Source organism: Triturus cristatus, chromosome 11 (assembly GCF_964204655.1).
Source record: "Triturus cristatus chromosome 11, aTriCri1.1, whole genome shotgun sequence".
Classification (NCBI taxonomy): Eukaryota; Metazoa; Chordata; class Amphibia; order Caudata; family Salamandridae; genus Triturus; species Triturus cristatus.
The window spans coordinates 264,309,386-264,336,205 of NC_140594.1; the positions used below are offsets into that span (position 1 = coordinate 264,309,386).

Here is a 26,820-nt window from a genome sequence, read left to right on the forward strand (position 1 = left end):
AGAGTTTAGATGAGTAGAGCAGTGATTGTATTTGAGAGGCTCCTTTAGTTATTAGATTGTCTATGTTAGAAAGGATATGCAGCACTGAGGTGGCCTTACCTGCACCAGGGGAAAGAAGCCAGCTGTACAGATAGCCTGCAGCCAATGAATAATAAAGCACAAGCCCCCTTTGACTGTTCACCATCTCCAAGATCTGATCAATGGTCACAGGAGAGTAGGGGTCTGTGTCCTGCTGGCCAGTTTGGCGTTCCACCAGGAGATCAGCAAATGCCCTGGTCCTTCCTCTCTCTGCAACTGCTAGCGCTTCATCGTGGTGGCCTGTGAAAAACAAACCTAAGTTAGTAAACATCATCTTTAGAAATGCCTATTGCACCTTAACAAGAAGAATGTTGGTTTTCTACTTTTAAGTTAGATGCAATAGTAAATAGGTAAAAATAATGGATGGGCATGCAATGTGCCCCAGAAGCATAAACCACATAGGTTCCTCAACACATACAATTCACACTCAAATTCTCACACAACCAATATACCAGCATTGTAGAATGGAAACAACATCACACTCGGCACACTATGGAATAACGTTGAATACTCCCTACAGTATTCTGGACAATCAGCACAACTTAATACAATTCATGAATCACGGGCAATCGACACTCTAAAAGAGATCGTGATCCAGTGTGTCATGGTTACTTGGTTAAATAATTCTATGAATTTTTCCAAGAAAAATTTGTGTTAAAATTGTGAAGGCTCTTTGTAGAGAAAGGGACTGAATTGAGACATGTACATGTGTTTACATTCTGGCATTCGCTTTTTGCAGCTCTGAAATAATACCTATAAAGTGTACTTGGCAGAAGACATTATTTTCAAAGCATTCTCTCTCTGATAAAATTGATCAGCGATAACTCTACCAGATGTACCACATTCTGGTCCTTTAATGGTCTACATCAACATTAACATGTCTTATCAATCACTAACTATAAATGCTAATTGGTCCATGAAGGAAATGTGCCTTTTCTGTATGGTTACCCTGGGTTTTTCCCCTTTTTCCTGAACCCTATGTTTTTGCTGACTTTAGAACACTGAGCACTTTACCCCTACTAACCAAAAGTGCTTGTGCTTCCCCTATAACCGTGGTTATATTGGCTTATCCCTAATTGGCACCTTTAACTTGCATATAACTCGCTAGTCCATGGCGTAGAAAAGTGGACACAGATCTGCTGCGCCATATGTAAGACTTGGGGCACACTTGAAAGGGAGAGAACAGGATGCCAAGATAATTCTGCTTGCTGAAGGACCCTAATTTTATCCTGGCAAACCTGTCTCTGGATTTTTGATGGGTACAGTGACTGCCTCAAACTGGATTTTAGTGTTAGACGTGGGAAGACACTAGGATTACCATAGCACACACCTCACACCCAGCCACCCCACCCAGCTCTCAGGGCCCAAGTTTAGTGTGACAGAAAAATGTTGCCATCTTAAAAGTGCCCTGATTCATGGCACATTGGACCTGTTTGCAGTAAGGAGAACTGAAACTAATGAAAATTTGGGTAAGTTTGGGCCAGGAAACTTTTACCCCATTGGTTAGGGAGTGCCTATGAGCCACCACACCCACTAGCTGGTGCAAAGCATAAATGTGGCATCTCCAATCACCCAATTCAGAACACGTTTGGACCTGCAGAAAAACAGAAGAGGATTGTACCTGTTGTCTGTGACCTGAAAGGAACCCTGAAAGACTGAACCTGCTCCAGTTCACTGACCTCTTGTGTGGCTGCAGGGAGACAACAAGCTGCAAGAGGTCTTTTTCTGGAAGTACCCAGCTTACCATTGGCAACAGGACTTTGACTGGACCCTGCTGGTCTCTGCCTGACAGCCTGTGAGTGTTAACTGCCTCCCATAAGGTCCTGGGGGCTATAGAAATGTACTATGGTGGTTGATGGAACTTAAAAGAATATGTCAGAGGGTAAAATCTGTGACATCGCAGCCAACTGAAATTGTGTCTATGTCCCAATCTACTGTGACTATAGATTATCATTAGTGCTTTGTGTTTTGTGGCGCCATTTTCCCATAATCTTTCAAAATTCATGTTTCCAGTTCACCTTATTATATCTTTGCCATTTTGGAAACATTTCGTTTATTAAGCTTTACTCTATTGGTCTGGAATGTTTATTGTTTTGCATGTTGACTTTAGTAATGTTTTAGTATTGCATATATACTTTACACATTGCTCTAAATTGAGCCTGTCTGCTCTGTGTCATAGGTACCAAGGGGTTGAGTTCGGGTAAATTTAGGGACTTGGGGCGTTCACCATGAAAAGGGTTGTGAAGTTTCCTTGCAGTGGGCATTCATACATATACGCTCCTACATATATTTGGTGATTAGCTGCGATCCTTGCTCTAAATGCTAATCTTCACTGATCAGTGCTGCTTTTATAACACTCATGAAAAATATTATGGTCACAATACCACACAGTGTACAAATTTACTTTAAAAAAGCAAGCATGCGGTATCTGTAGAGCACAAACATAGCCAAATAAACAGCTGATCTAAATATGGATCAATTATAAAAAGAGCATGATTTGTTTTTGAGTCACCACAAATAGAACTTATAAAGCGATATCTAAGCTAATGCACAGTTGAGAATATTAACAGTCAAAAATATGAATGATTTTAGATTCCTTATAATGAAATTATGAGCATCTGGTCTAATTTACTAAAGGGCTTTTCCTTGATTTTTTAACACACTAAGCATTTAACCTTTATGCCCCTTATTGACATACTGTTTGTGCTACATTTTCAAGCGAGGGATTATCTTGGTTGGTAAATGGTTCATACCTATTATAAAGTGTGATGATCCATTTATTGAGTTTTTGTTGTTGGTTGTAACAGAATGGATGTTAGACAGTGTTGTAATTTGTGAATATGATAGAAACACATCAAATAGATATGTTGTATGCACTAATATTAGTTCACTTAACTTTGAAAAAGTATATAACAATAAGTCATGTGCAAGGTTTTGCTGCACAGAAAATGTCAGTCTGAAATAATTTGAGATGTACCACAGACATTTATTCATTTATTGATCCTGCAGCACAACACACCATCTGTATTCATCTTTAAAAACTGATGGGATACTTTTTTCTTTTATGTACACACACTAATACAAAGCTTTTTTTAACATCTACTCAAAGATGATGCTTTTTGAATCAGGCCATACTGATTATTGCCTTTGCCAGCAGTAAACATTCTTACCAAGAGAAATCTGCAGCTAGCATTATTTAAAATCATTTAATGGGGCTTTAGATGCCTCAATGTTAAGTTTGAAGCTGTAACCGTGTGGACAGAACAATCTTGACAAGGAGCACAGTGTTTATCAGTGGGTGAAACTTATATAATAAAGTTGAAATGTGAGAAAATCATGCGATACGGACCCTAGGAAACTGAATGCAGTGCATTTTTAAGAGTGCAATTCTGCACCTGAACCACTTAGAACAGTAACTCAACTGCCCAATGTGCAATCCAATAATGGTGTGCACTGGGAGAGTCTATTTTACATGGCAATGTGTGCCTTTTTGGGTTAGCTCTAGTGTTACCTCCTTCTTCAACCTTCACCATCAGATTAACAAACAGTAATGTGAGAAAGTGGACTATTAGTTGATGTAGATATTAGTCCACAACAAGTAATAATGACACTTTCCTTGTTAGGCCCAGTAAAGGTTTCAGTAATTTAAACATGACCTCAACCCGTGGTAGCGTTGGCACAGAGCAGAGAGCCTTAACTTTGGAAAACATGTAAAGTATTTAGAAATACCAAGTTATAAAATCGAAAACACAACACAATTGAAACCCCCCTCCAATATATGAAAATGAAGAATATTTTAGTGAACAAAAAGAGGCCAAAGTGACTAAAATCTAACAAGGGAGATATGAATGTTTTAGGTTCTAGTTACATTTTATCTCCAAAATGCATAAAGTGCCAACTGCGGGTGAATGGTTGCACTAGACTGGGGCAAAGTCGAGGTTAAGGCTGATCGAAGTTGATTGCTTTTTGGATGCAAGGACTGGGTTGTCCCAGTCAAGAGCTACCTTCTTAGAAACAGTTCAGGTTGTTGAGGGGTCGTCAATGGGTTCATTGGCATTGAAGGCAGCAGGCGGAAGCCAAAGCAAAGCTCGACAGTGACGATTTAACAGAGAATGGGGACCAGATGCGGTTATCGATGAAGGCTGGAAACGGTCTGGTTTCTGCACTCTGAACGTCTTTTGTGTTAATCAAGTTCTTGACAAAAGCACCGTTGAGGAAGCTGTGGGATGGTGGTGAAGTGGCCCCAGTATTGACGGATTCCATTGTCAAGCAGAGAACGTAGCTGTTGCTACAGCAAAGTGAGACCCGCCGTCGATGTAGCCTTGGTGGATCAACTTGGGAGGTTGTTCCAGGACTTCTGTTGGTTCTCCAGGAAAAAAGTATTGAAAAAGTTTCCCGGTCCCAGCTTTTAGTGCCAGGCAGGAAGAGTACACTCTGACACTTATCTAAGGGCCCCAGGACCTTAGGGACATCACTTATGGATCAGGGCTAACTCTATTAGAAGTCATCAGCATGGTCTACAGCAGGTCCAGTTGGGAATGGTCTGCTGGCTCTTCATGAACTTTGGTATCTTGCAGTTTTTCTAATTGTGTAGCTTAACAGGAGTCAACCAGCTGAACCTTGGGGTCCACTTCTTTGTCCTGGGTACAAGTGGGAGCAGGTCCAACCCTTAGGGTTCCCATCACAGGTCATAGAAGCAGATGAAGCTTGAGTTTTATCTTCGTCAGATCCAGAGGTGTTCTTAAGAGGGTATTGGGGTTCCACATTTATGCCCAGTGCCAGCTTGTGGGTGGGGGAATATCCTGACCTCTTCCTAATCAATAGGGCAAAGCTTCCCATGGGTGAAGCTACCAACTTTTATAGCACTTCTTATGTGTTTACTGTGCCCCTCTCTACCCAAAACCAATATGGCAGAACCTTACATCCTCGGGGCAGAGTTTCCTGTGCCCATCTAGATGTGTGGCTATGATAAGGGGCAAACCCTCCTGTTGAGGCCGAAAAGTTCTCTGCATGGAAATGAATGTGCCCACCTGCCCTGAGTCGCCAACTGTACTGATATCTAGATATCTAATGCCAAGTTTTGTTGTCATAGGCAAACATGGATCATGTGTGTGTGCCATGACATAGGCCTGTTTTTTACAGAAAGCAGTCTAGTTGGACCGGTAGGGGCACCCAAAATACTACCCTCACAGTGGTAGAAGGCTACTGTCTTCATCAGAAGTTAAGCAGCATGGGTGGGGTGCTGTCAGCAAACTGTATAGTGATAAGTAGGAGTGAACAGGTCCTTTTTAACCTGTCACTGGGTTGAGGCCTACCAGCTCACTCATTTTCAAAGTTCTGCTGCTGTGTGCTTAACTCACCCTTGACCTACTTGGTTTGGTGTGAAGTGCTGCACAGCACAGGAGTGATATATTTGTAATGGGTGTGTATGTACCTGGGAAAGGTACGATACAGGCAGAATGCAGAACTGTGCAGTGCATGGATGTTAAATGCATGTACTGGTTCTATGTGTGCCTATGAGTGGTACAGTACCTGAAGGATGTAGTGCTGTGGCATGTGTATGGGATAGGGGCATGCGTTGGGTGTATGTATACCTGTCTGTGGTGCGAACGTGTTAAATGCATATGCTGGATGTACGTGTGCCTATGAGTGGTAGTGCAGTGCGTGCATGGTGAATGTATGCATTGGGTGTATGTGTGACTATAAGTGGTGCAGTACATTGAGGATACCGTACTGTGCAGTGCATTAATTCTGTATACATGCACTGGGCGCATGTCTGCTTCTGGATGGTACACTACATGGAGGGCCCTGGGTCCCATTTTGGGAGACCAAGGCCTGCATGGTGAAACATGGAGGAAAATACCCCTGACAGATTTGTGCATTGCTGCATTCCTGTGAGCTGGGTGGGGCACGCACTGGGGAGGGGAGAGCCAGGCTTCCCCTGTACACTTCAAAGTGTGCTCTTCGATTCAGTGAGAGGTCACAAGGAAGGAGACTGGGTACATATCAGGAAGAGATGATAACAGAACCCTAAAGAGTAGGGCTGGGGACCCTGGGCTAACCTTTTAATACACATATCGCTGTGGCTGAGTTCCAAGTGTAAACTCTAGTCAATCCCATTTCCTGTGCTGTGGGTCTATCAGCTTTGGGGACTCTCCCTCTGTGACAGACTGTGTTTCAAGAGGAAGAGAGAGCAGAGGCGTGGACACTTCAAAAGACGCAGAACCCCATCATAAAACGGTAAAAACCCAGATCCTAAATCGCATTTGGTGTCTGGGACTGAACTATAAAAAGGGCAGTTTGAGACCCTAAAAATTGACATCTGCCAAGAAGCTAGTAGACTGTGTGAGGAGAGGAAGCTCTGCGAGGCTTCTGCCTGTGACCACGATTTTGAGCCAAGGCCTGCTAGTCCCCCTGCTGGGTAAGACGACCTCACCCAGGGAATCCAAGACCAACTGCCCTGGAACCCGAAGCAGCAACGCTTGCCAAGACCAGTGTGCCTGTGAGGAAGAAGAAAGCATTGGAGGGTGCAAGGTCAAGTGAGGAGCCCTCTCGAGTGAACTCCCTGTGCGAGGTGTGAGGAAATAGCTGCTGCTCCGATTGGATTGTAACCAGTATGCAGGACATACTTGGTGAGTCCTGCATGCAAGGAGAGGGTCACCGTGAATTGAGTCTTGTGTCGCGCTGTGCCGATCAGGCTGGAGCCTTGCATAGACCTCAGTCAGCCACCCCATATGCCAGGAGGGGCCACAGTGAAAAGACTGCCGTGTGGTAAAGGCCGTAGCCTTGCGCGGTAGTTAGCGGGGACCCCTTTTGCCAGAAGGGGATTCCCATGAAGGATTTCACCATGCTGATTTTTTCATAAAAGTGATTAATTGGTTGGACAATAATTAACTACTGCTGCTGCACACACTTTGAGCTGTGAGCCCGTTTTTACTATCCTGTATCCACAACTCCCCTATGGGGAGGCTTGGACTGCTCAGACAACACATACTCCATGAGTCAAGTGCAGAAGGGGTACTTGGCCAGTTATGCAGAACCCATAGTACGGCAGGCCACGGAACATGTAAAAGGCCTCAACCCCTGTGGTTGGGCCCAGTAACCCCTGCTTGCAGTGGACCTCTTAAAGTGGTTCTGACACCTCGCTTTTGGTTACTTTAACTGGTTATTGGGTAGCTCCCCCTCCCACTGAGTTTGGAGACAGGCAGCCTATGTCTACAAATGTGAGGCAGGCTAGGTGTGAGCTACATCTGCCAGTGAATGAGTAGCATTCCTTTGAAGCTCAGGAATGACCTGGGCACAGCCCCCCAGGCTATCCTACTAAGGGTAAAACATGCATACACATTTTCTACTTTTTAGATTACATGCACCCTGCACTATGGGCATTTAAGGCTTTCCTTAGAGTTGACTTATAAATATTAAAAAGGAAGATTTATGCCTGGAAAAAGATTTATTTTTACAGTTCGAAATGGGAGTTTTAAAACTGCACATCTAGGCTGCAGGGGCAGGCCTGGATTCACGTTCTGCATTGTCACTTTAGTGGGGTCATAATATGTGCTGCAGTCCTCTAGTGATATTTTCATAACAGGCCGTGAGTATATTTTTGAACCAAATAATAGGAATTTAAAATAAATATGCCCATCATGTGTGTAGGCAATTTTGACATTTTCAGGGTCAGTGAACATGCACTGGAGCCTGTTTAGGAGGTTTTCAGTGCACAGAGTCAAAAAACCAGCAGCATCAGCCCAGGTAAAATGGAGATGACTATACATAAAGAGGCATTTCCTACAAATGTCATGCAATATTATTTTCTGGTCTACAACATATTCCTATCATGGGATTAGAAAATAAATAGTGGAGTGTGTGTTAGAAATTATGCAAACTATAAATTGCATCAATTTTACATTAAATACTAAGCAAGAAACAAGAATAAACTGGAACTTTCGTTCTCTTGTACCATAATGTTCCACTGCTATAGAGGTACGTTATCTATTCAATATCAATTTTATTCATAACAGAAGCTGAATATTTCATTGGAATTTTGCATTGAACACAAATCAGAGCCATAAAAAAAACTGATGTTACAAATCAAAATAAGCTGTAAATGGAAACATTTCACAATGGCTTGGAAGGGCCCTTGCTGGTATAAAAAGACCAAAAAATAAGTATTTAAAATCAAATTGTTTGCTCAATGACGATCTTACCGAGGGTAACTAGCACTCGCTGCAGGGCCTGGTATGATGATGTCTGCAGATCGAACAGTGAGAGCTTGTAGTCAGTGCTGAGCTGGACTTCATGTCGGATTGTTTCAAATAACGCTGATGCTCTATAAAGCTGCAAGGAGAAGAAATAATGCATTGAGATAGCATGGCTCTCAGTATTGGATTCCACTTTCTCACCGGAGACAGGGTGCACTACACTGAACTTTTAAAATGTCTATTTAGAGCATGTGGGACTCTTCTCACCTTGAACATGCCACATCTACATTGTCAGCATGAATCATGTCTCCATTTGAAATCAATGGAGTCTATACAATTTTTTGAGAATCCCATATTATAAATTCCAGGAAAATTCCTACTGGCAGAAGTACAAATTCCATGCTATATGATCACCTAAAATGGTATCAACAACAAGGCTAGATAAAAAAAGAAATATACTTTTTCTTCAAAAGTTTGAATGCAGGCTTGAGGACAATTACATATTTTGTAAAAACTATATAGATTATTAAAAATGAAAACATGTTAAAGAGGCTAGGATACTGGTCAGAAATTGCATATTGTATAGACCATGCAGCAGACCCGTGTCTAAACAAGATGGTACAACCGTGAATCTATAGTAATATCGGGCACCAGTTTATGCCCAGCGGCTTAAGCATTAGCCTTAAACAGTCCGTGGACTGGTAGATCCACTATTCAAGGCAAAGTGTGGCACTTGCTTTCCATATTGCCTTTCCTCTCATACACATCATTTAGTATAGGGTTAGGATAGCAGAAGGGGGTGACTGATCCTGATGAATATGTTGGGATAATGGGTATCAGAGAAAAGCACAGTGCTCGTACCCAAAAGGACATCAGTACTCCTTGATCTCAATCATTTTCGAAACATGTGAACAAGATTGTGGAACATCATTAATATTAGCCATTAAAGTCCATAATCATAAACACAAGTGCATTTCCTCATGTTATTCTTTTTTTATCTTTCTATGTTTGTGTGTATGTATATGCTATTTCTGTAGAGCTAACCTATCCTAAAGTCAGAGGACCGCTGTATGTAATCAAAGGCAAGTTTAGTGCCATTGCAGCACAGCAGCTGACATTCCCTGGCAGTGGCGCGGCGGTCTGAGGTACAACCACGTATATTACGACTTTCCTCACTGCCAGCGCTGTCATGGAGGTTCTTCCTGTATGAAAAGGCTGTGCATGGGAGTGCATCCAGGACCGCTGTACATAATCAAAAGCAAGTTTGATTATGTAATCAAAGGCAAATACAGGGGGCACATGTAGTGCCCCCTGTATTTCTGCACCCACAGTTCCTCCACAGGAATAAATGCACAACATGGTGCATTTCTTCCTGTGCGGGAAATTGCACTGGTGGTCCCATAGCGGTGCTGTTTCAAGCTCACAATGAGTTTTTTTAACAGCACCGCCATGGGACTGCCACGCCGCCAGCCTGCCAGACCATAAAAAACTTGTAATCTGGCAGGCAGGCAGCAGCGAGTCTTGGCAGTGCGGGAGCATGGCATGCCGCACGCTCCTGCACCCCCAAAACTTAAAATTTTGCCCTTAGCTGGGGGAGACATGTTTCTTCACCTTTTCCAGGACCCTTAACCCCTTGAGTGCCCCACCCTTTCCCCGCCCTGTGCGGGCCCTTTCATTAGCGGGCGGGGTTCATGACGAGATAGTCTCGTCATGGGCACAGCGCAACCGCGCTCCATGACGAGACCATCTCGTCATGGGCACTGAAGGAGTTAAAGGTCTAGGGCATTCATCAGAATTACATGTGAACAAGATTGGTGAAACTCATAAATATTATTAATTACAACTCAAAATCATTCACACGAGTCCAGTTCCCTCTTGTTATTCTTCTTTACTCTTCATTCAAAATGTCAAATTATTTCCTATGCCAAGGAACTTGAAATAATTCATTCACAAATTTACAATAAACTCTTAACAGATGCAGCTAAAACGTTTTTCACTGAAACCTGCTTCCTCCGGGCAGCAAAAATAACAGCAAAAGAACATACTATCACTTCTATGAATAAATAATGAGACACATATGAAAACCAGTTAAAAACCATTTAAAACACATATGAAATTACATGTCTTGATTATGGTCCTTATTGTCTCCATTTACAATATAGATTTAGATACAAATATTAATAATTATGCGTATTACCTCATATCCCGGTCTCAAATACTACTTATATATTCTAATAAAGTATTTTTTTTTAAGACTTTCCTCAGTTAAATATGCTAATTTTCTCTCTATCTGTTAATCATTACTTTTTCATGAACACTCAGTGTGGTAGACCGCATTTCAGCCCGATCCTAGACTTGCAAATACTAAAGGAGTACAGATTGGTACATATATTTTCAATATAACATATTTCATATTACAGGCTTTCTAGACTCTTATTTCAAATGCAAACATAAAACAATCATGGATATGATAATTATTCATACTCACAGTACTTCTGTGTACTTAATGGATACCTCTCATTAAGTATTCATCTCACATTCCTTATTTCCTAGTTTGCTTTTGTCTACTCACTCGTTGAACACTTTGCATGAATTAATTCCCCATTAAATAATATCAAGACCCAATAAACTCATTGACATTGCTTGTTTGAGGAACAACATTGCAAGTTCCATACCTTGCAATCTTTTGCTCATAGTGCAAGATAGCAAGTTTAGGAGGCATCCGGATTATAGCTCCCCTCATAGTTAATAATTCTTGTTATTCGTCAGTGTTATCTGAATTATAATCATCATATGATTCCAATTGTTAGTTTCCCATGGACTCTCTTTCACCTTATTATATGGCCCATATCTATTAAGCACACAAAAAAAGTCTTTTAAACCTTTTCCTTTTTAGATATGGGTGAAAACTGCGATAACTCAAATATAAGGGACAGTACATTCCTAAATTCTTTAATAGAAGAATGTAAATTATTTTTGAAAATAAAATCTTGCATATCATTAATAGTACAATATAATTCTACATAGAAGTGACAATATGTTTTTTAGCTGTTATTTTTGCTGCCCTGAGGATGCAGGTTTCCATCTGTTGAGAGTTTATTATACATTTTTGAATGAGCAATTTGAAGTTACCTGGAAATAAGAAATTGTAACACTTTCATCCTCTCCTTCAAACAGCACAATGCCAAAAATAAAAAGATGGCATGGTACTAGCTCTCCCTTCTAAAGAAAGAGAAAACCTTTCTTCCAGAAAGCAACTTCAGAAATGCTGTCAAGTTCTTGTACTTTTCCATCTGGAAGGTGGTAATGCCCTACTCTATGGCCTCTTAAACTCCATACTAGCATCCCTTAGGGGCATCCTACACACTGGAGCACATCTCATCCTGGACCTGAAGAACTATGACCACATCACCCCATCATAATGAAACTCAAATGGTTCCCCGTGCCAGCCCACACAATCTTCGAAACTAGCTGCATCATTTACATAGCCATCACAACCAGCACCCGCTTATCTTGTACAGAAGATTACAAACTCTGATGGTTTTTGGCATACCCATATCCAGGGCACCAAAAGGCTAGAGACTAAAAAGTGCAACACACCAAAAAAAACAAGATAACAAGCCTTTATTGTCAATGTACCCAGGAACTGAATCAACATCCCCTTAATGATCAGAGCCTCCCTCTTACTGATCCAACTTAGGAAAGAGTTGGAGACTCACCTCTTTGAAGAACATTATATCACAATTAATTAACTGTCCACGACTCAGCTTCCTATCCTATTACTTACTGACACTAAACTTGCTTTTGAGTATGTACCATGGTCCTGGATGCACTCCCATGCACAGAGGCAAGAGGGGCCCTATAGGGCCCACTTTCTTTCTTCACCTCCAGCCTTTTCATGGAGGAAGAACCTCCATGACTGCTCTGGCAGTGAGGAAAGTCATAATATGCTTGGTTGTACCTCAGGGCTCAACTAAGCATATTTCGGCCCTCAGACCGCCGCGCCACTGCCAGGGAATGTCTGTTCCCTGGCGGCTGCAGTGGTGCAATGGCAGTACGACCGCCCAACTCATAAGGAGGTGGTCGGACTGCAGGTGCGGCAGTGGCTAAACCGCTGTGCCCCGCGAGACTGCTGGTCTTCATACCGACAGACTCGTAATTAGGCCCTAAGAGTTTGCATTACACAGGCCGTTGAGAAGACTGATTTAACTTATATGTTAGGGAAGCATCGATAGATTAGCTGTACCTGTAAACCATCCATTACACATTTTAAACTTATTACATGCAAAACACCTCAACAATAGGGAAGCATACCTATCACTTCAAAGTGCTCCAGGTAGAGGCCACTGTGCGGGCCTATAGTGGAATCACAGTCAGGAAGGGTCCGATGATGACGCATGCCACTTCAGCGGGTGAGGGCATGTGTACACACCCCAGTAAGGGTTTGGTTATCTCATAGACACCTTGTCTCAATACTTGAGGAACCCTCTAGAGTATCCTGAATAATCCATTTTTTGTGCTAGATATTCAACAGTACCCTATGATAATCCGCTTTGCATAGATTGAGCTCTGTGTAAAATGTTTTCTGGGGTTTCCTGCATTCCGACAGCCATTTCGTGAGCCGGGTTGTCTTGATGGCATCATTCACTTTACACAGTGTTAATAATCCATCTGCAGTGCTGGTTTAACATTGGTTTAATACTGAGAGTAAAGAGGAGAGCTACTCCTGTGATATAATCAGTACAAACAGATCCAAAAATGAGAGAGGAATAATATATGAACATATAAAAAATATCCAAGTATAAAAGACTTTAAAAGTATTACAGTTAGTTGAAAGTTGTCAAACAGGTAATTATAAGACACCGTTGAACACATTATTTGTCTAGAATCTTCTTCCTCTATAATGGATTAAAACACCCATGAGGAAGTGGCACACAAATCCCACCTCTCATTTCCAAGCATATGAATTAGCTAAATCCAGTCACATATAGAAGAAAAGTGAAAAAGGGTAGAAGGGCGAACTAAGAAATGAACAGAGCCAGAACATAGTACATTCTGACGCTCTGATGATCCAGGATTTAACAGCTGCTATCAGTACATGTCAGATCCCCATTTTTCTAAAGACTCACATAAAGGCGGTAACATACAACAAACTTAAACTGGAGACCTTTGAAACACCCATTCCTTATCAGGAGCCAGAGGATAATTTTTAGATGAATGTATTTGTGATCTACAGCAATGACTCAACAAAGACTTCCTTGGAAACAAACTTCTTCTGTGCATCCTAAAGTTGTGTGAATTCATCAATAGTGTAAAACCAATTTTTACCAGACAAATCTAAAAAAGACATTGGTGAACTCAATAGAAATCGTTCCAAGTAATTGGGCAAACAAAATATAAAAGGATGGACATCTGTATACATGCTATGTCTCAATCACTCCCTACAATCGAAAAACCTGCCATTGAAATGGTGGAGTTAAATAAAAAAAATCTAAAATCAGGGAGTGATTAATAATTAATGATGTAACAACCGTCGTTTAATTTGTTTTTGTATGGCATCATCTGTCAGTCAATGATAATAAAATCGAAATAAAAATAAAAATAACGTAAAAAAGAATCAGGGATATATTAAACAAGCAATAGAAAGTTTAGCTAAATGCATGTGGTCTTCTGAAGCCTCAATATTAAAGCAACGCACATGAATATTCCACTCATCTGAAGGCTCAGTGGTATATTACAGGAGACATAATATCGGAAAAAGGAAATGTCTGGTAAAGACCAGCCTACGCTTGGGTTTTTAGGTATTGAAGCTTTAAACACTCCCAGTCCACCTAGGGAAATTGTCTCCAGACAATGGAGCTCAAAACTTAAATGGATCTGTAAGTGATTTAAACTTCACTGTCAATAAAGAAGACAAGTTATTTACACCAATCAAAGGAGTGAATAAGATGAGTAACATGAAAGTAAAAACCATAAAGGGTTGTGCACCAAATTGGGACGCGTTTTACACTGAACAGAAGGCACATATTTACAGGAAGCTCGTGAGACACCTTTCTCACAGCTGTTGTCACAGTTATGTATAAACATCTGTAAGAAAAAACAAGTGAAGTGCTGAGTACAATCTGCACCATATTACTGAGAGAAATATTGGGAATGACTCGGGTGGGAATCATGTAGTAGTACAAAGAACATGGGGCCAGATGTATCAAAGGGCTTGACCCATTCTGTGTCTATGGGACAATGTGTTCATACATATGGCCCATGTTTCCCACCGGTCATCAATCCTGATTGAACACTCCTTGAAAACAATCTTGGCTTAAAAAATGGATGAATGAGTTTGTAGGAGCTAACATTTAATAAACAATAGTAATAATTCCTATTTGTAAAGCACGTAAATATCGCCCCCAAGGAGTTAAAAGGCACTATGGGCCGTCGGAGAGATTGAGTGAGCTACTTCCCAGAGTCACAGGACGTTGTGCTGAGCTGCTGCTAGAGCCAGGATTGAGCCATGAGCCCCGTGCTCCGGAGTCAGTCGCTCTGGCTGCTGGGCAAGAGCGACTGACTCCGGAGTCAGTAAATACCCAAAGGAGGTTGAAAGAAGCACAGATTACTACAGGGGTGTCGAGTGCTGGCCCACAAGTGCTGACGTCATGCAAGATTTTCATTATAACCCCCGACTGTAAATGATTCCAATTTAGATAAACTGCTTGTAAATTTAGTGTACGACCCTCATTACTAGTGGCCTTTCAATTCTGATAGAACTGGTAACAGCAGTTATCAAAGGGCATTAAAAGACCATAAAGCACCAGACAGCACAGTCTGACATGTAATAGTCATTAGACACAGTTTCTTGAGAAATCGACCAGTTATTCTGGGTATATTATCACTCTGTGGTACCCCCTGATATGCCAAGTCCTAACATTGGTGGGCTTTAGGTACTTAGTTGGATTACTTCCAGATTCAGTGTTTGTAAGTTTCACCTCTGCTTTGCCCCATCCTGCCTCCAGGTCCATGTGTCACTGTGAGTCTGAGACAGAAATATGGCTAAGTGACAGCTCAGGGTTGAAGGCACTTCTCTGCAGTACTCTACCAAGACACTGGCTAATATACATAATTCATCCTTATTCCCATCTAAGACACCTCTCTGAGCTTCAATTAAATTTAGAAGCAGGAACCCTATTGCCTCAGATCTCTGGCTGCTTTGAACAACGCCCAGTCCTTGACATAGAGGATACCTACAACCATGCCTGCCTCAATCTACATAGCAATCCACAATTCCTACTCTATCATCTTGCCTCTTTGGATGCCATCATGGTGGCGCCACTGTGCCAAGCCCACCTGAATACAATCGGAGCACATATATTGTAAGCTATAGACATGCACTATATACTAGTAACTTTGCAACATAACATAAATGCGAGGTAGCTAACAATCCCATGGTTAATGACCATAGGTAACTTTCGACCACTATTCAAAGCACCACAAAGGATAGTGGTGACTTCTAATGGTGGATTTCCCTTACTGCCTGATATAGCTACTAAGGTCTACTGCATAGGCAGAGCTACATTAAATTGGGGGCTTTCCCCACGCAAATCCAATCCTTCTTACTTCCACTACCGGTTCTACTTAGAAATGAGGTCATTTGAGGCAGCGGACACATGTAAACATTTTCCAGGATAAGGCAAGCATGTTGATGGTCTTATCCCATATGGTATTGTAGGATGGTGAGGGTTGAGGGAAGAACTAGTTAATTTCCTGGATTAGGTGAAACTTTATGTGTCTCTACAGAGAGTGTAGTATTTTCTTCCCTGGACTCCTACGTTGGGCTAGGCTGAAAGGGGTTGGCCAGAGGGAGAAGAGACCCTCGTCCCATTAACCCTGCTCACAAGACCAAGGCGGATTTCCTTTTGCAACCGTTCTCTACCAGAGCTTTTCAATCATGCATGAAATATTAACCTCTGATGTTGAAGGGAGGTAAATATTAAATAATTCGACCCATAAGATGCCAAACGTGTCCCAAAGAAATGTGAAAAAAGACAGAATAAATGGTACTACATTCTTTTTGCAGTACTTAGAAAGTACTGAGAAGAAACAAACACAGCATGTCTACACCGATTACAACACAGTAGAACTACTCGTTGCTGTGTTTGCCATGAAACATTCTCCTATTTTTTTAACACCTTAATAAAAAAAGCTTGAATTCTGGTTGGAAGTTTTTTTTCCCAGTGTGTGATAGATTTTCTGTCCGTCAGATCAATTTCCCATTACATGTCGATAAGGTAAAGCTACAGGGCTGCAAGCTGTCCATCAACATAACATATGTTGCTGGAATTCCATTGATGTGGTGCAGTGAAGCATTGTTTGTGCTCGCTCACTCGAGAGACATCTTGTTCGATCTGCACTCAGACCTTTCTGCCATTGCACCAGAGACTGACCACAGTTTTATATAGTTTCTATGAAGCTGGTTGTGTTTCTTTTGCTTGTAAGTAAGAATGTTCCTATTGTGAGAAGGGGAGGCTCAGTCCACAAAGCCTTTCACAGAAGTAAATGTGATGTTCATAAACAGAAAGTCATAAAACATCTTTGCTGACTTGCTGGTAATCCATAAGTATCAAAGTTACACATGCAAAGGTTTCACCTATGTGTGCGACATGTGACCTCTGTACATTTTGGATAACATTAACAGTGTGAGACTCTCTTGGGTCTAGATGAGCAGAACTAGGGATTTCTAAGGCAGTATCTGATAAATGTATGCAAATGAGGTGAACACTCACAAACTTTGGAATGCTTTTCTCACACTGATCATCACAAGAAAATATACCAATGAATGGTATAGGGGTTGGTGGCGCACAAAGTGTGCATAAGTGCAGTAATTATTACAGGGGCATTAGATAAGAGAGCAAAGGAAAAAAAGAAATCTAGTGGAAAAAGATTCAAAAGATTGTTTTTTAGCAGTATTGAAGTCCAAGCCCCATGAATGTGGAATGTACGCAATTAATTTTGCCAGTACTATATTTATCACATGCGTTTTCAAGTGAAATTTACAGAGATCATAATATTGGCTACTTTGAACGTAGACATTTTGTGAAATGAGTATCCAGATGAAAATCTCTGCAGTGAGTATACTACACATACCGATTTTGTTTATCAGTTCCTATGGAACAGCTATGGTTTACATTCTGACTGAGGAATCCAGTAGAAAGGGTATGAGATGCAAAACCATCTCACGTGTATATCGAAAATAAGAGTATTCAAGTGAACTTCCACATTCACAAAACAGAAAACAAATTATTGATTCCTTATTGTCTGGTATCTCCCAACACCGAATCCAAAGAAAGCACACAGGAATGACATATGTAATCTACGTTAAGAGACAACCCGCAACTGGCTGTAGGGATGTGGCAGTCCAGAGTGTCGACCAATGGTGAATAAAAGAAAGTTTCAGACCGTCTAGAACTACCACGCCCAAGAGAAGTATGCCAGCACAACAAGAAAAGAGTACAAATCTTCTATGATAATAAATGATACACAATGCATGCAAAATACATAGGCAAAACTAAGCCATAACATTCCTATTTATGCTTGTGGTAAGTATAACTGTGCTAGAATATATCGAAATAAATAAAAGTGTGTTTTTTTTAATTGATCCAGACAGAGGAAGATTACTTCGCTGTTGAAGTGTGCCTTTTTAAAAACGGGTAACTCAAAATATTTCTGCATGGTTCTCATCGGTGAGCATGTTCCCTTCTCAGGACCTGGGGCTGTGGGTAATAGTTTTGTGCCCGAGTCACAAACTTTTCTATGGGCACTTCATGCCATCCAGAGTTTATGACTGGTGCAGAGAAAAATGTTTCTCACCACTTGCATGTGCATATTGCTCCTGAAGTAGCTGATGCCTGAAATATCTTGTTTCTAAAGTCTGGCCACACATCCAGAATATTACCAGGTAAAACAAGGACATTTTAATGGAGATATAGAAAGAAGGAATATAAACAAAGTAGACATTAAAATATACAAATACTTCCCAGGTGCTCACAAAGTTTATGCCATTGGTCCTTAACATAGGTCCAGGAGGGCTGGATCCATGCCAGGTTTTGTGGACATCCGGATAAGATACATCTACAAATGAGGAATCTAAATTGAACTCATTTAGACAGTCTCTGGTTATCTTTAATATTTGACATGGGACTGGCACTCCTGGACCCACGTTTGACTTCACTCTTTTATCCTTTATGAGTTTCCTACAGAGGAACATATAGAGGACAGAGGACATACATATGTCACACATAGTGGAGGTCTGAGATTGATCCCCTTTCCACTGGGAACCGTATCCTACCCTGCCGGACGTCAGACACTGTATTCACACTGGGTTTTCTACGCCTTCCCCCCACCTCTTCCCTCCTTCAGTCTTCTGAGTGTTCCCGTGACCAAAGCACTTCTCTTCCCTTGTTGGGGAGGGATCCAGCATCTATGCCTTGGAGTCTCAGCAACCCCGCTGAGAGAGTCAACCGCGTCAAGAGAATCACACATAATGGAGGACTGGGAATGACCCCTTTACCGCGGGGAACCATTTCCCACCCAGCCGGATGACAGACACAGTTACTTCCTTGTCTCTATACTGTGTCTTCTACCCCCTCCCCCACCTCTTCCCTCCTTCACTCTTTGCCTACCTTCCCTATCCCTTTCCTCTCTCCCCTGAATTTCTCTCCCCCTGCCTGCTTTGTTTAACATTATGCCTATGCTCCGCTTAATCTCCCTCCCTGTTACCCTTTTACATTACCCCCTTACCCTTCTACACGCCTTGAGCCAACGGATGTAACCTATGTACCTTCTGTAACAATGTGTAATTTGTAACCTATGTAACTCGCCTCATGTAAAGTGCTCTGATACCTCCGGGTCTAACCAGCGCTATATAAAACTCAAGTAAATAAATAAAATAAATAAGGAACAGGAATTGAAGAAACCTCTACCGGAAGTGAATCATCGATCCTCACCTGGTGCTGGGATTCTTCCAGGTTTCCACTTGCCCAAAGGGACAGTCCCAAGCGATGCCTTATTTTAGCTTCGTCTTCTCTTCGTCCCAGTTGCTCTGCTAATCTCAAACCTTTGCACATGAAAGAAAAATATATGTAACTCATTGAGAGGAAATGCACTGTTTTCACATTTTCGTTGAATAATTCTGTATCAGTTGTGTAGTGTAGCGTGCCAATACAGCAAGACAATGCGGATCAATAACCTTTCAATACATCAGTTTCTGAAGCCAGTGAAAAGACGGGAGTGTGGAAATTAATTTATAAAGCTTGGTGGCTTTAAAAGGGGGCAGTAAGGGAGCGGGGCAACATTGGCCATGCGTAGCTGGGATGGCCTCAAGACAAGTAGGGAGATTTGGCAACGGACCTGAAAGACCGTGGAAAATTTGTTGTTTGCCATGCAACAAAAACTTTCCTTGAAAACGGTAGCAATTTGAAATTGTGGAGACACTTTAACTGGTAGTCATGTGTGGCCTGCTAAAGAGGATGACTTTAAATGCTCATGGTGGTCCTGTTTTCAGAGGGGCATTCTGTTCAGGAACAAGCCCAGTTATTTTAAATGGTTACCAATGCTGCACCCTTATGGTGATATAACACAGACTTTTCCTGTGAGCTTCTGCTATAAGACGACTGGCCCATGTGAAGGGTACACAGCTTTTTGATCGGCTCTTTATTGCTGCAGTGCAAGTTGTCGACTTACACAGCACCACGTTTAGCAAGTAAGACTTTGCTGTCCCACTAATATATAATAGACAAGGCATGTCCACTATCACATCCGCCATGTTGAATTTGCTGTAGTCGCATTTGCGGTCGCGACTCGCCACTGTAGAATGCAGTGTGGTACAAAATGGCAGACCGGGGATGCCAAAGAGTGTCAACATCAGCAGGCAAGTGGGCGGGCTAGCAAAGAGAATAAAGAAGAGGGGTAGGCTGAAGACAGCCGCTGGAACAGGCAGACACTAGAAGCAGAAGGCCGACACTGCCAGATGACGAGGCACTGGAACACCAAATTGTGGCCGGCGTGGACCTCTCCCATGCACAGGACAAAAATGTAAGGAAAGTAAAATATCAGGGAGGAGCAAATGGAGTCACTGAGTTCTCCACCATGCAGATGCATCAGTGCAGTGAGTCACCACGGTGGGACTGCATATTCACCAGCACTGGAAACTCACACAACGGTTCCACTGTGGTGATATCTGAGAGACCCCCCCAGGGACTAGCGAGAGGAAATGAATTGAGAACATCCAGTAATGATAGAAAAGAAGATGGCCATGAGGAGACCCTTCTATGAGGCCTTGGCTGCTGAGACAATGCAAATCATAGCAGTGCCTGCCTGGTCCCAGGCTTGGTGGATGAGTCAACATCATTACATGGGGAATCCATGGCGTAGATGGTGCGAGAACCATGGCCTAGCTTAGGTTTTAGCCCAAAGGTATATGCCTTCGAGATGCCCATAGATGCATTGTGCATGGACCAGGTGACCATGGATGCTCACCCAAGGCATGCACCTCACTCCGTGGGTCCAGGCTGAAGGTGCGTGTCGTTGTGCAGGTGGACCTGCCTAAAGGGGAAGCAACATATTTGGCAGAAGCTTCACAGTCAACACGGCAAGCGCCTGCAATGTTCTCCCTTTATCCCTACGAAGCATGACCACTCTTCTTGCATTTAGGAAGACACTAAAAACTTGGCTCTTCACTAATTGATCCTGCGTATCTCTCCATCTGGCTTAATTCCTCTTTAGGCCTTCTCCCAGCGCCAGGACACCCTTGGGTAGCAGTTGCGCTCTACAAATAGCTGTAACATAACATAAGTGGAGGGGAAGGACTGGGTGGTTAGAGAGGGAATACACAATTAAACAACAAATATGTTCAGCATCAAAAACACTTATTTCTGTGGGCCAAGTTTAGAAACTGTGTGGGATTATATTTCTAATCAAACAGCAGACACCTGGCAGGGTTTCTCCTTATGCCGATTCACCGGAAAAATAAATACGTGACTCAGAGAAAGAGGCTGCTCATCCCTGCTCAGGCTCCCTGGCTCGGAACGTGATGCCTTTCAGATCTCGGGAGACCTGGCAGAGCTGCTTACGGGGCATTTCAGCGCGACAGATCCAACAACAGCCAATTGTTAATTTCACACACTGGTTAGACGCCCTTTTTTTTTTTTTTTTAGAAGACCGGTATTCAATTCCGCAAAATAGAATAGACAATTTACTGGCGAGCGCTTAGCACCTTCTTAAATGTGCTCACAATCAAACCGTTCGTCACATTTGCGTGGTAGTGAGGTCATTCTCATGAAACCAACAGAATGGGTTCCTTCCTACACTAAATTCTGCCCATGTGGAATATAAGTATAAAGATAGGTATACATGCTGAAATTTCATATTCCATATTTGCAATTGGGGTACATTTGTCACATGTACTTCCTGGTTCCTGTGCTTGCAATTTGAGAAGCAGAAGCATATAAAAATATTTTATCAATGTTCGATTTGTACTACTTTTCCCACTGTGGTAAGGTGAAATTGTATTTTCTAAATTCGACTCAAAATATTACTTTCCTTGAAAGTGTATATTGAAATGAAAGTCAAAAAAGGACAGTGCATTTTTGCCAAAATATCAGTTACCATTATATGTTGAGGTGAGGGAGGTTTATTTAAATTAACTTTAGTTTCTTTTTATGTAGGAAGCATATGTTTATTTATACACCATTTGAGAAATCGCAAACCACGTTTTGTAACTTTAAAAGAACATTGAGTACAGCCACGAAAAATGTCCCTCCCACCTCACTTATTAATAGCATTACAGCTGCACTCAATTTTCAAGCAACAAAACGTCTGCTGTATGATAAAATCGCTGTGAAAAGTGTTGATGTGAGAACATTTAGGTTATTAATGAAAACGGGCTGTCTTTATAGCAGCAGTATTTTTTTCCTTTTCATGCTTTTGTTCTTTTGTTACAATGATTAGGCTGGCTTTGATGGCTGTCAGAATATAATTTATTTATGAAAGCAAAGCAAGTCTAATCTTTATAACAAAAATAAAAATATTGCTGTGGAAAGACTACTTGTAAGCTGCGTGGCAGAAGTTTTCCATGGCAGGCACTATTTGGACTATCTGTGACTTACCTGGTGGAGGGTGTAATATACAGCAGGGAATGGATGATGGCCTATCCAGTCCCTCCATTCATGTTACTCTCTATTGAAACAATGTTTTCATCAGTTTCTTGGGGGCTCCGTTCCTCCTTATCTGACGATATTAAAACAAATTGTTGGAAGAACATTCCTAGAACAAAGTTTAGCCCTCAGAACCTATCTCTCTTCTCCAAATTACTTGGAAAAAACCTTCTGAAGATTCACGAAAAATTATCTGAGAATCCTCTCTGTAACTAGACACAAATACCCTACATTGCTTCTTCGTCATTGCCACAGCCTGCCTGAAACTGCCCAAAGAGTTATCTGTCCTTACTCAGCTCAGTTTCACGGCTTTTCAGGCTCCCATGCAAGATTCGATTCCAAGTTGTGGTATGATCAGTGTAAGTTCCTTAATTTAATGACATCCCTTTGAGGGTATCAAAGTGATGTACAGTGCTTTACAAAAACACTAAATAAAAAAATAAAATATATAAATTATCATATAAATAAAAACAATGGATGTATCTTCAGCTGTGAGTTAGGAGTATCCTTTTATCATAGCTTGTCCACAATTTCCTCTGCACTTTCTATAAATGTACAGCAACTTGCATTTTACCTGCTTTGACCTGCCCTACATTATAATGTGAACCAGGGAACAGGCTCAATGAGTTGATATTGAAACAGATGAGCAGTGTACAGCATCTGATGGTGGCTAAATCTAGGGTCCACTGGTCTTGATCTTATCTGGACGGATTTTGATTCAGACCCCCTAACAACACTAATCTAAGAAATGTAAATTAATCTGATTTTTTTAGGCTTAGTGACTCACTTAGTTTTATGAATTTAATACCAGTTTCAGCAAATGGGTATTTTTGTAATGCTTTTTTATGCAGTATATGATGTTGATGCCTATCCTTTCATTAATTTGTCCACCTATTGATGCATTTTTTATTCTAGAGTATTTTTGAATTAGTACATGGGGTAATGTATATGAGACATGTCTATTTATTCACTGCCAAACCCTCAGCCCTATTCTAGTCTATTATGTAAATGGGATTTTTTCCCCTTGCTTTTTGTATGACCTTTTTTGATGAAAACAATTAAAAAGTGTAATAAAAACCAGCATCTGATGTTAGAAAGGTGAATGTTCTCAAGAGAACTAGGCTGATTTCAGACCCATAAACGCCATTGTTAACAAATAACCAACTATGAAGGAATATGAATTCCATCCATTAACACTTGCGGTCTGTGGCTAAACTCTAGCTTCGGTTTCAGTCGAAGCTGGCTGGAGAAGATAGCCAGAGGGCTAGCTTGGAATTTTCAATTGCCTGGAGAAAACATTTAAAAGAAGTGGTGGGCAGACACGTTCTACCACTGTGTTTACAATAGTCCAGATAAATATGATGAAACCATCTTGCAATGTGTGTACCTTGGCTGACAGAAATGTAGGGGAAAAAAAAATGTAGACAACCTTTTCAACCGTAGTGAAAAAAGCTTTATCCGGCCCTACAGAATAGCTTTGTTGTCCGTCTCATCTTACTCTCAGGAAGTTAGATCAGACTGGGCAGAAAGTTGTGGCAGTTGGTAGCACAATCTTTCCAGTGGGTGGTTGGCAGAGGGGCCCGCTTAGTAAGGGCAGAAGCGCAACCAGGAATAGCTAACAGAGCCACTGCAGTCAAGGGCAAGGCTGGGGAACAAAACAGACTGCCATCATCAGCATCTAAGGCATGCTTAGAATGTTCACACTGGAAGGTACCCCGAGGTGCTCTCAGGGTCAGTGGAACGCTCCGCTGCCTCTCAGGGCCACCTACCCTCACAGGGTGCTATCCACTCAACAGCAAGAACTGTCGAGCTGCTTGGAGGAGTCTTTTAAATCTAAACACAGACTGATGAGTCTGACAGGGCCTATGACATGTCCGCTTCCAACGAAAGCAGACAGAATAGCTACTGATAAATACATGGCCTGTCCCTGTGAATAAAAATGAGCAAAACCATGAAATGAGGCCGTTTTTGCTAGTGTATGTAAGTGTATCATTTCTGTTTAGAAATGCTGATTAGCTCACCACATATTAATGTATCGAAGTTAATTTAACCTCTTCCCTTCCTACATGTTTCCTGAAGCCTTTTTTAATCACCTTTTTCAGCTCAGCTGCCTTGAACCTCCTAGAGCAGACATTATACATACATTCAAAAATGTAAACAAAGAAAATCCACATCACATGTAGGCATAGATTTCTAATGAGTATTGATGGTACACTACAATGTGAGATGGAGGTTCTAGGCTAAGGGGCCAATTACGATGCCGTAGTAAATGGCTCCGACCCTCGGTCGGAGCCGTTCCTACGGCATCATAATCAGCTGTTCGGATTCATTTCTGACCGACCCATTTGGATGGAATCGGTCAGAAAGGAGTCCGAAATGGATTTCCAAATGGCTTCTGACGGGCTTGGTGAGCCCGTCTGCCATTTGGAACGCCTCAAGTAATCCCAAGGGCGGCTCTTACCGCCAAAAGGATTACAATGTCACATTCTGACAGCCTTTTTGCTTCGGCCTTTCCGACACAGAAAGCCTGTCGGAAGTCGACTTTGGGAGCCCCCAGGAGGACCCAATGGGTGCACGGCCTCCGGTTGGAGGCCGAGGGGGCCCCTATGGTGCCCCCCTGTTGATCCCTGCACCCCGATGAAGGCACCTCAAGGTGCCTGCCACGGGGTGCAGAGATGAACTGCACCTTTCGTCTTTACAATGAGAGAATGCGCTCCGGTCGGAATGCACGCTCCCATTCTAAAGAAAAGGATTGCTAATTGTTGGGTTGGGATCGCCAACAGGAGGTCGGTCGTTCCCAGTACCCAATCGATGTCAGACGGACATAGGTCTGTCCGACATCGAAATCGGGCCCTTAGAGTGAGTTAAGGGGTGGGAAAGGAGGTGGCTCGAAGTTTAGTATCACTGTGCTTCCACCAGATCTCCTGCCACAACCATGGCCCTATGATTGGGCTTTACTAATAACTTCACATGAAGGAAAGTGTGCCAGTGCTAACATCACAGAATGTTCTGAAAAGCATTAAGAAACCTGATCATGGTGAGGAACTTAGATGTGCACCTATTTGCCAGGGACATCCTGCTCTTGTAGTTGACATTCTCTCTGCTTTCTTGAAACACCCTCACTTCAGAGGAAAAAAATGTAAAACATGGGAATGAAAAAGGTGTTAAAGAAGAAGCAAATATTGGGTAAGCCAATAGGTTTGGCTTTAATATGCGAACACATGCGAAGAGTATTTATGTATGCCTGGATTTGCATACCTTAGCATGTTAACCCCAGGGGCTGTATTATACATTGTGCCCCGAGGGCAAATGCAATGAGAGAATCACTTTGCCTTTGTGCCCGCATCGTTTTATGCATACGGGCGCAGAAGCAAACGTGCCATTAGGAAACACAGATAAAATGTGAAACAAAAAGGTGGCGCACTTTCAATGCGCCCCTAAAAAAGAAGCCCTTTGGAGGGAAGAATGGAGGTCCCACAGAACCCCCCAGACATCCCTCTGCAGGTGTGTGCAGTCAATCACTGCACCTGCCTGCACGGGGATCTCCAATCCCTCTTTGAAGTGCAGGCAGGTTGCCGCCTACATTGTGAAACATGGAGCGGCGTTGATCTCTATTTCACATGAATGCAATGCCCCATAGGCAGCCAAGGGGGCACCACATTATTTGTATTATGGCACATCGTCCATGTTTGCACCCGCTACACTTTTTGAAAGATGCGCCATGGCGCAATAAGGGAAAGTGTGCCTTATGTATAATACGGCCCCAGATGTATTGGTTTTGCCAATGCTTGTTCTTGTGATTGTGGTCCTTTGGACATGGTCCCGGTAGTAATGTTGACTGCTGAACACTTAGTGAAAAACAGAAAAGCGGCTTGCTAAGAGCTATCATGACGGACAAAGCAATGGTCAGATATCCCACGCTTTGCCATAAACAGAGAAAAGAAAGCTTTTTATTACTGCTATATTATGCTGCACACAAATGGTTAAGTAACTTGTTTGGGTAGCTTGCGCAAACAGAGGTAGATGCTTCCCTGAAATACAAAGAAGCTCATTGTAAAGCTGAAATGACATAGCCAGTCCTTGTAAATAAATAACATGGAAACGATGCAAATATTCCCATATGATCTGTTACTATGCATTACTGCCCCCCCTTATGGCCCACTTACTTCTGTTGATTATATGATCCCTGTTGTTTACTATGCTTATTTTTGCCCCTCTCATGGCCTGCTTCTGTTTACTGTATGATCCCCGTCTTTTACTAAATTATTGTTGTCAGTACACTCTTGGCCTCTCTTGTAAAGTGCTCTGATATCCTTCGGGATCTAGTTCGCGCTATATAAAAC

The 26,820-nt window shown here is 42.1% G+C and overlaps 1 protein-coding gene across 3 annotated transcripts in view; it reads right to left on the minus strand.

Moving 5' to 3' along the window:
* Positions 1–26,820, minus strand: part of TTC28 (tetratricopeptide repeat domain 28) — a 1,841,724-nt gene that overhangs the window by 261,540 nt on the left and 1,553,364 nt on the right. For all 3 annotated transcript variants that reach the window (XM_085636419.1, XM_085636418.1, XM_085636420.1), the window contains 3 exons: positions 19,271–19,380; positions 8,283–8,412; positions 100–318 (listed from right to left, as the gene is read on the minus strand). In XM_085636419.1, the coding sequence (XP_085492545.1) occupies positions 100–318; positions 8,283–8,412; positions 19,271–19,380 (459 nt within the window). The remainder of the gene's footprint in view (positions 1–99; positions 319–8,282; positions 8,413–19,270; positions 19,381–26,820) is intronic.